Here is a 15,453-nt window from a genome sequence, read left to right as displayed (position 1 = left end):
GAATGATGGATGAATGTCTTTCGGCAATAAAACTCTGGGAGGAGAGAGGGTCAATCATTAACTTCATGCCAACTGCACACAGAATGATGGATGAATGTCTTTCGGCAGCTACAATGATGGATAGACTGGAATTTATTAAAAATTTAAATCTAAAAGCACTACCTTTAATAGTAAGTAGATAATGTTTTTGGGATTCATAGTCAATCTTCCTGGCGGTAACGATAAAACCATTATCTTTATCGATATTAAAATGATCACTATTGTCTCCTCCTGTAATACTGTACTCAATTTGACGATTGATTCCTTCATCTCTGTCTGTAGCCATAACCTAATGGAAAGACAAAACTAACATCAATATATGATATAATCGAGATGGCGTTTTTATGTAATATCACACCGATTATTTTCATTTTTTTATGTTTTTAATCACGTTCCAGTCCATCTTTTTTAAAATGAAAGCATGACTGTAAAAACCGTGGTTGTATTCCAACCATAAGACCTCTACATCTACCTGAACAACAAAAGAGCCAATTGAAACATCTTCAGCAATCACTCCTTGATATGGATCGTTGGTGAACATCGGTTTATTGTCGTTAACGTCCATCACTTTTATGGTGACGTCAATGCTTGACGACTGACTCGGCGTTCCACGATCGCTGGCTCTCACAGTAACACGATAGCTGGCGACGGCCTCCCGATCTAGCGACGAGTTCACCGCAATAACACCAGTCGAAGGATGGATGGAAAATCTTGAAATTAAGTAAAGTGTAATCATGTGGAGGCACGTTAACACTTACACATTGATATTTGTGATGACACAGATGATTTCCCTATTTAAATACAAACACTTACGTATTAATATTTGTGATGGTAAAGACGATTTCACCGTTCAATCCTTCATCTTTATCATTGGCAAAAACTCGCCCAACCATCGTACTCAAGGAAGCATCCTCACTGACACCAAAACTGAAGGATGACTGATTAAATCTTGGTTCATTATCGTTTAGATCATTTACAATTACGTTAACGATAACATTGGAGCTTTTACTCGGTGATCCCCCGTCTTTTGCGATGATCTCAAGCACGTAGCTGGATGTTTCTTCCCTGTCCAGACTTACCAAGGCCTTTATTTCGCCGTTGTCCTAAAATGAAGGAAAACATTGTCGGAAACATGAAGGAAACATGAAGGAAAACATTGAAGGAAAACATTGTAGTTGCAAGAAAGTTTAAGCAAAAAAAAAACACAATCTAATGGCCATTTTTCGTATGCTAGGAAACAACCAAATTCCGCTGCTTGTTGACACAAATAAAGCCTTGAGTTAAATTGGAGTGATGTTTGATGATCCTAAGTTCTTAACACATGTTGAAGTGGTCGTATCAAACGTTCTGTACAATTAATATCGACACAAATAAAGACGATCATTCACTACAGCCATGAACAAATTATCAAAGAATTTTGAAAAAGCTGAAAAGTGCTGGGCACGAGATTTGATTTTAGGCTTTACAAAAATATACTAATCTTATCATAAATGTAATTGGTTCGATAAGATGTTTGCGCGACTGCGTTAAGAAACTGAGTGAAAATTTTTCTTCATAGGATATTTTGGCTAAAAATACCACTTCAGAAATTGATCATAATCAGCTTTAACATTGAAAAATATTCTGGAAATATGCACAGTAACGATAATAGCAAGATAAAGGCAGGCAAATGTTCATCAGCCAAAATTAATATTCGACATGACAAAACGAGAGACGAAAACATTCCTTTACCTTATCGACGCTAAATCTAGAGTTTTGCCTGGCAAACTCATACGAAATAGAAGCATTTTCGCCAAAGTCGTCATCCAAAGCGCGTACGCTACAAACTCGAGAATTAATGGCAGAATTTTCATCAATAGTACAGTTGTATGGATTCTCAAGGAACTTCGGTGCGTTATCGTTTTTATCCAAGATAATTACTTCGACAGTGGTAGAGGAGGATAACATGGGATTGCTTCGATCAGTTGCCGTCACTACTAGAGAATACCTGGTGACACTCTCGCGATCTAAAACCTTCTTTGCTTTTAGAATTCCAGTAAAATCAATCACGGACCGAAATTGACCCGAGTCTGCATCACGTGCAATGACCGTGCCAACCACGTGGTTAGAGTCAAGATTCTCGCTCTCGGACCCAGTGTATGGATTGCGATCGAATTTGGGAGCGTTATCATTGACATCTGTGACGCTAATCGAGACAGATGTGGAGGTCTTTAACCCACCTCCGTCAGTTGCTACCACCGTTAGATTGTAAGAGTTAACTTTTTCGTAATCCAATGGAGTTAGACTACGAATACGACCTGAAGTAGAAAAAAGATATAAATTACAAATAGCAACGGACCATAAAGATGCCGCCATCAAAGCATGACCGTAAGAAGATCGATAATTGGGAGGGGGGGGGGAGGGGAGTTAGCTAATATTCACATATGCATGATATGCTGTGTTAAGTTCCTATGAAGTCAGTGGTTTTCTACGAATCACAATTTATATAAATGAATGTGAGCCCCCCCCCCACAAATTATCGATTTTCCTACACCCATACATGAAAGTACTGGAGGTTATTATTGTGGAAAACTTTTCATGGGTCAGGTCAAAGGAACTTTCTCTACTTAATAAAAGTATAAATTCATGTAGTATTTCTTAGTTCAGACGATTTAAACAATCATCTAATTATCGCTTGTGTTTCAAACCTCTCTCACAAAAAGGTAATGTAAATGTCTTCCGTAGCAAAGCCCACACATGAAAAGGTAATGTAATATCTTCCGTAGCAAAGCCCACACATGAAAAGGTAAGATTTTTACACAAAAAGGTGATGTACATGTCTTCCGTGGCAAAGCCCACACATGAAAAGGTAATGTAATATCTTCCGTAGCAAAGCCCAAACATGAAAAGGTAAGATTTTTACACAAAAAGATAATGTAAATGTCTTCCGTGGCAAAGCCCACACATGAAAAGGTAAGATTTTTACACAAAAAGGTAATGTAAATGTCTTCCGTGGCAAAGCCCACACATGAAAAGGTAATGTAATATTTTCCGTAGCAAAGCCCACACATGAAGAGGTAAGATTTTTAAACAAAAAGGTAATGTAAATGTCTTCCGTGGCAACGCCCACCCATGAAAAGGTAAGATTTTTACACAAAAAGGTAATGTAAATGTCTTCCGTAGCAAAGCCAACACATGAAAAGGTAATGTAAATATCTTCCGTAGCAAAGCCCACACATGAAAAGGCAAGGTTTTTACAAGAAGCATTTGTTCAATTTTAATATAAGATAATCACAAGAGTATTTTGTAATAAGTAGTGGTTAATCCAGGCTTTGTGTTGTACATTTTCTTGATATCGTACAGATAAAAACAATACTTTACCATTTGCATCTACAGAAAATGTTTCATCCAAAGGAGCATTGATGCTATAGGTTATACTACCAAACACGCCATTATCTTCATCTGTAGCAAATACCTATGTCACAAAAGAAAACTGTTTTTAACAGGCTCTTGAATGGGAAAAAATTCAACATCGCGGGTTAAAAACATAGGATTGAAAATAGCAAATGGATAAGTGGAGAATCATGTGACCGAACAAAACAATGAAAAAGCAGATAGTTAATTCAAGCGCTACAATTGGTACATGTATAAGGACACGTGATCGTAAAATGGATGATGATTGGTTACCGTAATCAAAGGATTTTTGATATCAGCATTCTCGGGAACAGAGATCGAATACGGTGTGCCTTGAAAAACTGGAGAATGGTCATTGGCATCGCCAACATTAATCTTCACTGTTGTCTCAGTACTGAGTGATGGCGAACCAGAATCCTTAGCTTGTACAACCAACGAATATGAAGATCTAAAAATGACGTGAAATGTAATGTAACGTAACATGATGACTGACAAAAATGACCATGTGTACTGACAATATCATAAATCTCAAGTAATCGCATCAGTCCTAACAACTTTAAAGTAAATTGTCCTAAAAGCCATATAATAGCTCATGAAAATGATCAAAACCTACTTTGTTTCCCTGTCCAATGTCAAGGCAACTGTTATAACACCAGTATCAGCGTGAATTTGAAAAGCACCATCACTATTTCCTGAGCTTACAGAGTACTTTACTTCGCCATTGACACCTAAATATATACATTATGACTTTTTACAGTGGAGCTGTAATTTCTCACGGACAACTTTCAACATTCACTTGAACTCTTTATTCGGTAAACTTTTTGGTCGATTGACTTTCATTTCCTTTTCAAATTGTTGCAAATTTGCAAGCGCGTCGATCAAAAGGTTAAAAGTGTTCATTTACTCGATCCCGGCTTTACATAAAGGTTTAAAACTAACACTGGGGTTACATTAGGTAACTAATGATCACTTTGAAAGAGGAAGAAGGATTTTGGTTGAAATACATCAAACTGTTGGACACTGTTCTTTAAATATAAAAATCATGCATGCAATCATATAATTTAACGAGTTTAACGATTTAACTCTAGTTTTCATACCAGAATCCTTATCCGTAGCGTTCACATTTATAACGAATGTGCCAATGCTAGATTTTTCCAACACTTGCACGACATATGGCGTTCCTTGGAACACAGGTTCGTTGTCGTTCACGTCTGTTACATTCACAATGACCATTTCAGAAGCATTATTGTTCCCGGGTCCTTGGTCGCACACAATGGCAGTTAAAACGTAACTCTTCTTCACTTCGTAGTCCAGTGTACCAGTTATTGTTATAGTCCCGTTGTCTTCGTTGATACTAAATTTGCTTGAATCCACTCCAGTTAAAGAATACTTGAGCTCAGCATTAACACCTTTGTCATCGTCTGCAGGTGAAACAAAGATTTGCATGAATATAGGAAATTATTCTGAAAGCCTCTCAGCCAAGTAAATATTGTAAATTCACACTCTTAATAGTTTACGTTTTAAAAGAACATTTTAAACATTAGGATAAATTCGTTTCATACACAAATTAGTCAGTCGATGAGAAATGAAAGTGAAGAACAGATAGTTTATACCTGAAGCTTGAACCTGTAAGATAGGGGTGCCAGATGCTTCACTTTCAGGTACATTAACCTTATAAGGACCGGAAAACTTTGGGCTGTTATCGTTCACGTCACTAACTGTAATGAGCACACGAATACTATCAGTCAGCGGTGGCAACCCGCAATCTTTGACAGTGATGTAAAACATATATTGTGCCTGTGTCTCGCGATCAAGCGCAGCCTTGGTTAGCAAATCTCCATTGCTGTCAATGCTGAACTTTTCTGCTTCTACTCTTGGAACATTGTACTGAAAGGTACAATTTACATCTTTATCTGGATCATTGACGATTAACTTGCCGACGTTCGTACCATTTCTAGACTCTAGAATAACAAAATATGTTTTGATGTTTGGCATATTTTTTAGCAGGAGCAAACTTAAATTTTAACATATGACGCTTTAGTGCCCTAAATTCCCAGGGTGTCGGGAGGCATGAACCAAAAACTTGATTTTTTGGTTCCAAAATTTTTTCTTTTGTTTACAAGTGTTTTTATTATAAAATAAACTGTACTATCCAAGAATACTACAAAGTTTCAAACGTCTTCTCTGTCTTTTATCCTTAAAATTGAAGACAACCTTAAACATTTTTCATTGGTTTATACCTTTCACAATTCAACACTCTCATTGGCTGCTTCATATATTATGAGCAAACTGTCCTTTTTTCAAGACAAACAAAGATAATCTGCTTGTTTAGGATTACAATGAATACAATGATAACATTTAAAAAGCCAAGCCCGACTTGTATAGTCAACGAGAACTCAACTTTCAATCCTTATGTTATGACATTTTATTTCATTTTGGATAAAAAACCGATTTAAATGAATTTATTGAACTATTAGCTCATCAAGTGCTCACTTGCAGCAAAACTCATGATAAAGAGAAACATCAAAATTATCATGAAGTAAATTATAAGTTCTCTTAGTCAATCTACCAAAAAGTGTAGCTGTGTTTCTTTCATTTCAATTGGAGAGTGTAGTTTTTAATTTCGAGGCTTTTACTCGATAATTTTTGACATCTGAGAGCGTGGCGTATGCATGGAAAACAAAAATTTTCAAATACATCGAAAATGTCGGACACCTGACCATGAAAAAGTTAACGTACTCTGACATGTATCGTTCTTATACTCATCGTTCTGCAGTACTGCAAAGTTGCCTGGCAATCTTTCACAAAAAATATCAGAGTTGACAAAAGAAATCCAAATTAAATTAAGGGTTCGAAGAAAACATTTGAAAAACAACACCGTGAAGCAGTAAAAATAAATTATAACAATTTATGATGATTCAGAAATTTATAACGACGCGCGACAAAAAAGGACTAAGTACTAACGATGCACGACAAAAAGTACAAAGCACTAGTCATACCTTCTGATACCGTATAAATACAGTTGGCACTACAACTCAGCTTCAGTGCTTCATTAACATTTGTGACATGTACAACCAACTGGACAGAGCTGGAACGACGATTTGGTCGACCGTTATCCTCTGCCTTGATGATCAACGTGTATTTACGCGTCGATTCAAAGTCCAAAGAACCATGCACAGTGACATCACCATCAACGTCGATTTTAAACAAACCATTTTGACTGCCTGATGTAATGGTGTATGTAATACGTCCATTATCGCCAGAATCTGCATCTGTGGCAGACACCTGAACACCATTCAATAAAAAAAATTATAAAATTAATCTTGTAATAAGTAACCATACCTACGATACGATTTACGAAAACAAAAACTCAACATTTCTACGCAATTGATGATCATTTAACTTCTTATGTGTTCTGACAATTAAAAAAGGAGGCGAACAATCGTTACATGTTTGTAGATGTAGATCGTCAAGGTTAGTAGAGTCCTCGGAAGGACTGTTAGTATTGATGTTGATTGATGTTTCGACAATAATTTCGGTAGTAATCTACAGAGTCCAATGAAAAGCAAATGTCCAGTTCCCCGTGTTTTTTTTTGCACAAAAAGTCATCAAGACGGCACTAATCTAAATGATCAACATCGACAAACACGTAAATAAAAAAGCTAACATCACCTTTATAACATGAGTTCCAGCCCTCGAGTTCTCAGGAACACTGGCAGTGTAACTATTCTTGTCAAATTTTGGACTGTTGTCATTAATGTCAATGACATTGACAATAACGAGCGCACGGCTCTTATGACAAGGATTCAACGTATCAATTGCAACAACGACAACGGTGTGTTTTTTGGCCGTTTCATAATCCAATGCTTTCATCGTTGATAAATTGGGTGCCGATGAAGTAACGGAGAAAATGGACTTGTTTCCGTCGGATATTTGGAAAGTCAAACTAAAATAAAAATAAAAACTGCTAATAAACGTTAAGTTTAGGATCGTATACAACAGACATATCTATCAGTTGACACATCATCCATGGTTGCTAAGTCGTGTGATCAATCTCACACTCTTCCACCCAAAACATTCTCTCCAAAACTCATATACACCAACTCTTATTCTCACCAAACTTTATCTTAAGCAACTCTTATTCTCGCAAGCACTTCAATTTATCAACCATTATATCCTCACAATTCTTTATACGCTCCCCAACCCTCACACCCCCACCAACCGTTACCCTCATCAACCCTTATACTCTCATCAACCCTTATACCCTAATCAACCCTTATACCCTCATCAACCTTTATATCCTAATCAACCCTAATACCCTAATTAACCCTTATACCCTAATCAACCTTATACCCTCATCAACCCTTATACCCTCATCAACCCTTATACACTCGCCAACCCTTACCCTCATCAAACACAAGTTACTTACTTGTAAAGGTTTGGTACCAAACTCAATTGTAGTATTTCACCAGCATTTCCACCTTCAATCACATTCACTTGAAATTTTCCACTATTTGCAAACAAGTTATCCCAAAAGGAAAGAGTAAACTCATTTACGGCAGCTTGTCCTTGTACGGCAACATATACCGTCTACAAGTCAAATAAATAGTCGAAGAAACAAGTCAGTAAATATATAAAGACGCCAAGTCTCTTAAATACCAAGAAACTGTGTACATATGAGCTCGCTCGCTTATCTTCACCATCAACGAGAAAATATTTTTTAAATATATCAAATGCAATTATATTTACCTTAGTAGTGTTGTCAACAACAACGGACACAGCTTTAGGCGAGGTATTCTCTTCATTTTTAACGCTAGCTGTATCCAAAGGTCCGGGATTCTTACTCCTGGAAGATGCGTACAAATGGCTCACACCTATTAAAGCGAAAATAATGATCATAATATGAGGAAATAGACAAGGTTTTTGACGAAATCAATTAAAAGAATAAAAACCCACGATGCACATATGGAAACTTGTAAAGTCCAATAAATAAAATTTATATGAAACGTTTTTGAAACAACCACATAATGACTGTTGAGAAATGAAAAATACCCGATAAAAAGTGTATATCTCCCTTCATAACCTAAACACACCACTAAAATCATTAATGTAGAATCCACACACCCAGTAATACCTTTCAAATCCCTGATTTCAATGCTGACCTCGGAGCTCGTCACGACGACAAACGTTGTACGAAAATATTTAAAAGAACCGCTATCGACTGACGTTTTTGCCACTTTGCATGAATCGATCGAAGAACCCTCTGTTAAGACAACGTTGATTACATTGCAATGACATTAAAAAAGAGAAGTTAGGAATCTTAAAATTAGGATTTCGTGTCTTCTTTAGATGTAAAATTTAAAAATATTACTTAAGTATACAAAGAAGACTATAGAAAGAAAAACACAAAACTTTAAATAATTTTTGCAGTAGTTTTTAAGTGATGTTTGTAATTTGACTAAATCCCCTTCTATAGCTCCAATAAATGTTTTCCTACGCTTCAGTAATAATTTCCTGACAAAATCGCTCATAAAAAGATACATGTAGTACTCCTTACCACCACAGGAATCGGAGCTGACGCGATCCACGAAACTCGCAAGTTCATTGAAATTACTCAGAGTAAAAACATAATCCTCGTCAGGATCAGAGGAAATCTCTCGTAGTTCTGTTTGTGATATGGAATCACCAACGCCAATACAAAAGATACTTACGCCGGCCGCTCGTAACTTAGTGGCTGGTATGATTGGTTTAACATTGCCGTTCGAGTGACCGTCGGTTAAAAGAATTAAAATCTTTGGAATACCTATAAAGGGGAAAAAAATGCGTGAACAAACTGCTAAAAATTCATGTGATGTATCAAAACATAAAATTGGCTTATTTATTGGCTCAAATTTGATTGGTTAAGTATTTCTGGTTGAAAGCGAATCAGCTTCGAGAATGAAGCATAGTATCCACTATGATTGGCAGACTTCTCAGTAGCTTTCGTCTGTTGCAAAAACATGACCACGAAACAATGAAATTAAAGTAAATGAAGATATTTTTAGCAAATCAACACTCGTCCAATCGAAAATTACTATCATCGACACTCAACCAATCACATCTCACCATCGTAAAAAATTCACCAATCACAACTTACCATCATCAACACGCATTCCAGCCTCCTTTGTCAACACACGCTGGCGTACTGCATTCAAAGCTTCACCAGTGTAAGTAAGAAAACCGCGATACTCGACATCATCCACCGCATTCCTAAGCTGGGTTTTATTGAAATACTGACGAAGTTTGAAGGCAATATTTACAACAACATCATATGTGACGACTGAAACATGTGTACCGTCGACTCCAATGTTAAAAAAATTGATTACGCGCTTAACAAACTCCTTTACTTTTTCGAAATCATCTTTTTTGACACTACCAGAGTTGTCCAGGAGAAAAACAAGGTCAATGGACGTCTGACAAACTAAAAAATACCAAAAAACAATCGAATTGAATAAAGTCCCAATGTAACTGGGTTACTGTTGAGATAATTTACCCAAGCAAATTAAAATATAAAAAGATATTACACAATTCGCACACAAGTTATGTTTTGAGCAAGGGAGTAACGTTACATGTTTGTAGATGTAGATCGTCCAGATTAGTATAGCCCTGAGAAGGACAGTTTAGTGTTGACTGTTGTTATGACATCCTTATTAGAAGTCATCTTAAAAGTCAACACTTCTCAGGACAGCACAAACCTTGACGATAAACATTTAGATCACAAGTTATGCTCAAATTACAATAACGCTATAGGATGGCTGCAACGGGGCAATCCAAACACTAACCATCCGGGATAACAGATGCCCGTATGTAATTCGGATCATCAAACGTGACCCAATCAAAACCAGCTTCAATGGCAAGGCCAGCCAGCCGCTCGAGATTACGCTTTCCACCTGTAGTCGTAAGTTTTAGAGAACGACCTGAAGGAAGAAAAGCATGTACAGAGTTAGCATGTTTAGAACATATCTATAGTGAGTCAGGTCTGTTTCAAACGTTGAACTTTACATGCACCGAACGCATTAAAGACAAAAGAAAATGAGATGAACATCCTCATTATCTTTTGTTCTAAATGCGTTTGGTTCATGTAAAGTTCAACGTTTGAAACAGACCTTAGCCTTCCATATGATACGTGAATGAATCGATGTTAATGTCTTGGTATCCCCCCCCCGTTATTCTGTGGGTGAGTGCAAGCGCATCACACAAATGTAGTAAAAAATTACATGTATGGTTACACTGCTTCAGTTGTCTTTAAAACGAGGCGATGCAAGAGATCAATAGACACCAATAATATTTCTATATATCAGCATGTAAACAAGGTGGCCGTATTAACATGCATGTAACTTGTCACATCATATTTTATGATATTATTGATGATGCTCGATCTCATTTGATATTAGGAAAGATTTCATCAAAAGATTACGAAGAAAACAGATAAAAAACTTCAAGGAACATTGAGTTAACTCTAAGATAATAACAAAATGCTTTTAGCTATATTGTCTTTTGAAACGCGAGCCAAAGAAGGTTTTGTCGTCTACGATCATAAATATTTTTTCGTATATTGGTCTCATCGAGTTTCAAAAAAGCAAACGTGTATTCAAATCACCTAAATCCAAACTATGTTCATATCATAAAACTTAAAAAATACGGTAAAGATATCACGTCAAAGCGGAAATTGACACGAGTGGTGCCCATGACGATCCCTTGTTATCTCTTTTATTTAATAAAGTAAATGGTTTTTTATTTAATGTCAACTTTTTTTAATCCTTTTTTTGCGAGATAAGCTAAAGGGATGAAAATAAACTTCACGTGTTAAACACTTCACGAAAATGACTGCAGTATTGAAAATTGAAACGAAGTTCAATATTTTAATCGTGTGAATATGTTAGTTCGGGCAAGTAAAACCGGCAATTGACAGATGTCAATAGTGAAATGAAGACAAATTTAAAAGGGGAAGAAGAAACGCAATGAAGTGTATTCTACGATAACTTACAATTACATGTCTCTGCAAAGTTGTATGTATGTTATTCATTCATATTTTTCTCAAATAAGGTGATTAAGATTAATAAGGCACTTGGTGTATGTAAATAAATTCCAAACGTAAATATTCACTATTTCGAGTGGAATTTCTTACAAATGTCATGTTCATATCGGGGAAAGTAGAGAAAAATTCATCAGCTACACTCCGACAGTCCGACAGGAATTTTCAAACACACTAAAACCTTTCAAAAATGCGTCGATGTCATCGAAGTCTTAAAGGACACATGCAACATAAAATTCGGATTGTTATTTTTGTACTTTACATAAAGGTACAGCTCCAACTAATAGTTCACCAAAGTTTGAGACTCAAAGGATAAATATTTTAGAAGATATGGTGGTTTAAAGTTGATGCTTTACTGATAACGCATTGAAAATGCCCGATGAGCTAACGACGGCTACCGATTGGAAAAAGGTCGTTGTGACGTAATAGTTGACATTCGCTTAACGCGGTCAATTGCGCGCTTCGTTCAAAATATATTGGTAACTTCTTCATAACACGACGATTTAGCATTGAAAATTTGGTTTATTGTGCCGCATTTAATTGTAAAAACGGTTCTTCTAAGAACCACCAAACGCAGCAAAAGGTTTCTTTTTTTTCGTTTTCCGAAAACAAGCGCATGCGAGATATTTGGATTGAAAAAATCCGACGCAAAAATTGGAAGCCAACAAAGAGCTCAAAATTGTGCTCGCAACATTTCGAGAGTTCGTGTTTCGTGCAAAATTTTGAAGCGATGCAATCAGTAGGATGGACAGCAGGACGGCTTCGCCTTAAGAAGGATGCTGTACCCACGATTTTTGAATACTCTGTGGAACCCACAAGTGTAGCATCTAAAAGGAAGCAGCCAACAAATTTTAGAACTGCATTTGAGAAGAGACGAAGGCAAGAGGTGATTATTATAGTTATAGTTAGCAATATTTGTTTACATTTATCAACAACAAAGCTATTACCATTACCAAATTGAGGACAATTTTATAATTTTAGATTATTGACGACGTTCTTGCAGAACATGACGACTTTCTTGAAGGAGACGACCACGATGTGTCGACATCGGCTCGAAATGTCAAAATATATGTAGACAGCGAAACACAAACATATACAGTGGTAACTAATTCAGACTAATGTCGTTTGATTTTTTCTTTGTTATTTTAACTCAGAAAATTCCTTAACGTACCTTAGAAGCGCAATGTGAAATGCCAAGCAGACATAACAATCCGTCCGCAAAAACACGTAAGGTCAAGAACCACTCAAACAAAAGTGCCAAATATGATAAGTAGAGGTATAGACTTTCCAATTCGGCCATTTTGATTTTTGTGAAAAATCCAGCAATACGATAATTTTACGCTAAGGTACGGAGGTTGAGTTAATTTCAACAAAAAATCACAGCACACAAACGACGTCATGTGAAATTGAACATTTTGAGGATAGCGCTGTATGGTCTGATACAGAAAGCACGTCGACGATGAGCAATAGCTACAATGGATCAGACTCTCACTCGTTTTCTTCACTCTCAGGCATAGGTCCAATGTCATGTGTGTACACGACCATAGCTGTTTTTACGACAGCTTCGTTTGTACACACTGTGGCAAACTCTTCCTCTTGTGTGATGCAAATATGATCGCCATGTATCAGAGGATCAGTATTGTTTACCTCTTGGCAAGATATACTTTCCCGTCCTGTACTCATGACCACACAAAAGCCACACTCACACCTAAAAGATAAAAACATTGTTTTTACTTTGGGAAAAAACAATGAAGCATCAATAAAATGCAACTAACCATTCAACATTTCCAATTCTGTGAATGTGTTTATCTTCGCTTTCCGATGACGGAGAATTGTCATCATTATGACCACCTTGCGCGTGGCCAAAGGCTCAAACATGTAAGGTTGTACCTTATTGTTATTGATGATAATATAATAATCGGCTTCTTCTTCAGAAGAATCCATTAATCTTTGATAAATAAAAAAGAGTAATAGCAAACTACCGAAAGCCGTGCAAGCACTGCATGCAAGTCGTAGAACGATATAAGAACGATGCTTGTTTATGTCAACTAAAACGTCACTCTTTCCCAGTTCCCAGACTTAAACAATCTCACGGCGTTTTAGCAATGGTCATCGAATATCGTGTTTTTACCGATTATAATCCTAAATATCTTTTGAAATATTTTGCGGACAACTTTGAAACTTGGTAAGTCTTATTTTCACGCTATAGGCATTACAATAAAATAAAGTTGTTTTCTAGCGTGCATGTGTCCTTTAATAGGATAAGTAGGAAATCTTGCCAAGTTTTCAAGATGTTCTTGACAGGAATACTTGTACACCGGAAAATACTTTGTGCACTTGTTCATACGCGCCTCGATCCAAAATAGGCCAACAACAAAAAATTGGCAATCACGCTACTGTACGCAAGTTCAAGTAAGAGTTTCATTACGTGTAAATTTATGAAGTTTTTTATTCGACAGGCATTACAATATTTTGCTCGTTGCAACGGAAATTAGTTTTCCTATCGTTAAGACAAGAGACAACGCAACAACGACGATAGCAGTGTCAATATTTATAATCCGGAGGTCATAAAACACTAACTGCTTGGACGACACCATTACTCAATCACAAAATACAACAATATGGCAACAAGAAAAACTGAAATTCGCAAGTTTTTTTTTTATCAAAAATGGACAACCACGATATTGACGTTGCATCGCGAAAAATTATTGTAAAGTGTAAAACTTTCATATCTTGTGTAACCAATACAGTTTTAAAGCTATTAACGCTAGGACTTAGTGGTGGTAAATCTAAATGTAGCATTGTGCTTGAAAATGCGCGAATGAAAATGCGCTGTAAGAACAAAGATTCCAATTAACATTCCAAAATCTTGAGTAACGTATATCTTCCTGGCCACTTCCAAACATTACAAAAACTCGAAGAAGTCTTCTTCAGAAACAATGAAATTGTTTCTGTCGAGTTCATGCATCCTAGCGATCAGTTTTAGGATTTTTGCTTAAGACCTAGTTGTAGTTTTTGAATACACAATGAATTTTGTCGAATTCAATAATGAAGATATAGATATATATATGAGAGATCATATAAAATCCTCGCGAAATTCAAGTCAACAACTCAGGATTTCTAAAATGGAGTTTCTTAAAAAATAAGAAGAGTTCATTTGGGTCTGTCACTTTCGTTAAAAATGAATGCAAAAAATAAGAAAAAAACGAAACTGAATTATCATTTCCATTTCGGAAAAAAATCGGTCCGATTGTTTTGTGGCCGATTGCCTTTCAATACATTAGTATAAATAGCAGTCGCATGAGTCAATAGCTGAAATATAGTTTAATACAAATCAATAAATCAAAACAACATACCTTCATAATGCAATGAAATAGGATCATCTTCACGAACTTGATCTGTCCACGCTTGAATCACGCGCACCTTCTCTCTTTTCAATACATTGTTTACAAGAGATGCGAGGACATCCAGTTTGCTTTTTGCACGAGACGTCATAAAACGAGCGTCTTCGTTTTCATACTCTACTTCATTATTTGTGTTTCGTATCAAAATCCTGAAGAAGCGTCCTGAATTGCGAACGATAACATCGCGGATGGTACCACAAACATCTAGCTCATCTCTGTTGGGAAATCTTTCGTTTCGAGATAAGGTTTTAGGTGGCTTGGTAAGAACTGCTACGATGAACAATAAAACTCCATAAATAACTAGACGAGAGCGATACGACATTGCAGTACGCCTCTTCTCCACGGCGTCCAAAACACGGTGAGTTTGATACAATCAATAAAGTATACACGTATTTTACTTGGCTGAAAAACGATCAGGTTGTCTTTTCAACTTTTCACACAAGTCATTGAAAAGAGTTCCACAGTGAGTCTGTCAAAAATTCAATATGATGGTGAGAATATATGGGCACAGGAAGTGACGTAGTACTTGTTATAAGTATATGC

General features: G+C 36.4%; 1 protein-coding gene and 1 long non-coding RNA gene across 2 annotated transcripts; both read right to left on the bottom strand.

Moving 5' to 3' along the window:
• Positions 1-784: 784 nt before the first annotated feature.
• On the bottom strand, positions 785-15,137 carry LOC124444318 (cadherin EGF LAG seven-pass G-type receptor 3-like). Its single transcript, XM_046994900.1, has 16 exons — positions 14,863-15,137; positions 10,254-10,388; positions 9,569-9,892; positions 8,990-9,235; positions 8,567-8,695; positions 8,182-8,306; positions 7,862-8,022; positions 7,105-7,378; positions 6,432-6,717; positions 5,046-5,393; positions 4,530-4,853; positions 4,046-4,160; positions 3,706-3,880; positions 3,400-3,493; positions 1,771-2,336; positions 785-1,142 (listed from the first exon to the last, which is right to left on the bottom strand). Exons 1-16 carry the CDS (start codon positions 14,999-15,001, stop codon positions 849-851), a joined length of 3,735 nt encoding a protein of 1,244 aa, XP_046850856.1. The 5' UTR covers positions 15,002-15,137; the 3' UTR covers positions 785-848.
• On the bottom strand, positions 13,085-13,519 carry LOC124444319. The gene is made up of 2 exons (XR_006947937.1): positions 13,282-13,519; positions 13,085-13,214 (listed from the first exon to the last, which is right to left on the bottom strand). It is a non-coding gene; the product is annotated as an uncharacterized LOC124444319 (long non-coding RNA).
• Positions 15,138-15,453: the final 316 nt, after the last annotated feature.

The sequence above is a fragment of the Xenia sp. Carnegie-2017 genome, unplaced genomic scaffold (genome assembly GCF_021976095.1).
Source record: "Xenia sp. Carnegie-2017 unplaced genomic scaffold, XeniaSp_v1 HiC_scaffold_21, whole genome shotgun sequence".
In the NCBI taxonomy this organism is placed as follows: domain Eukaryota; kingdom Metazoa; phylum Cnidaria; class Anthozoa; order Malacalcyonacea; family Xeniidae; genus Xenia; species Xenia sp. Carnegie-2017.
The sequence above is the reverse complement of the archived record's forward strand: the minus strand, read 5'-3'. Positions and strand labels throughout refer to the sequence as shown.

Coding starts and splice junctions, on each gene's coding strand:
- LOC124444318 (XM_046994900.1), bottom strand. CDS start 15,001: ATGACGTCTCGTGCAAAAAGCAAACTGGATGTCCTCGCATCTCTTGTA. Junction 8,696..8,989: donor CAGCTCCGATTCCTGTGGTG/GTAAGGAGTACT, acceptor TTGTCTTAACAG/AGGGTTCTTCGATCGATTCA. Junction 8,023..8,181: donor TTGTTGACAACACTACTAAG/GTAAATATAATT, acceptor TTTGACTTGTAG/ACGGTATATGTTGCCGTACA.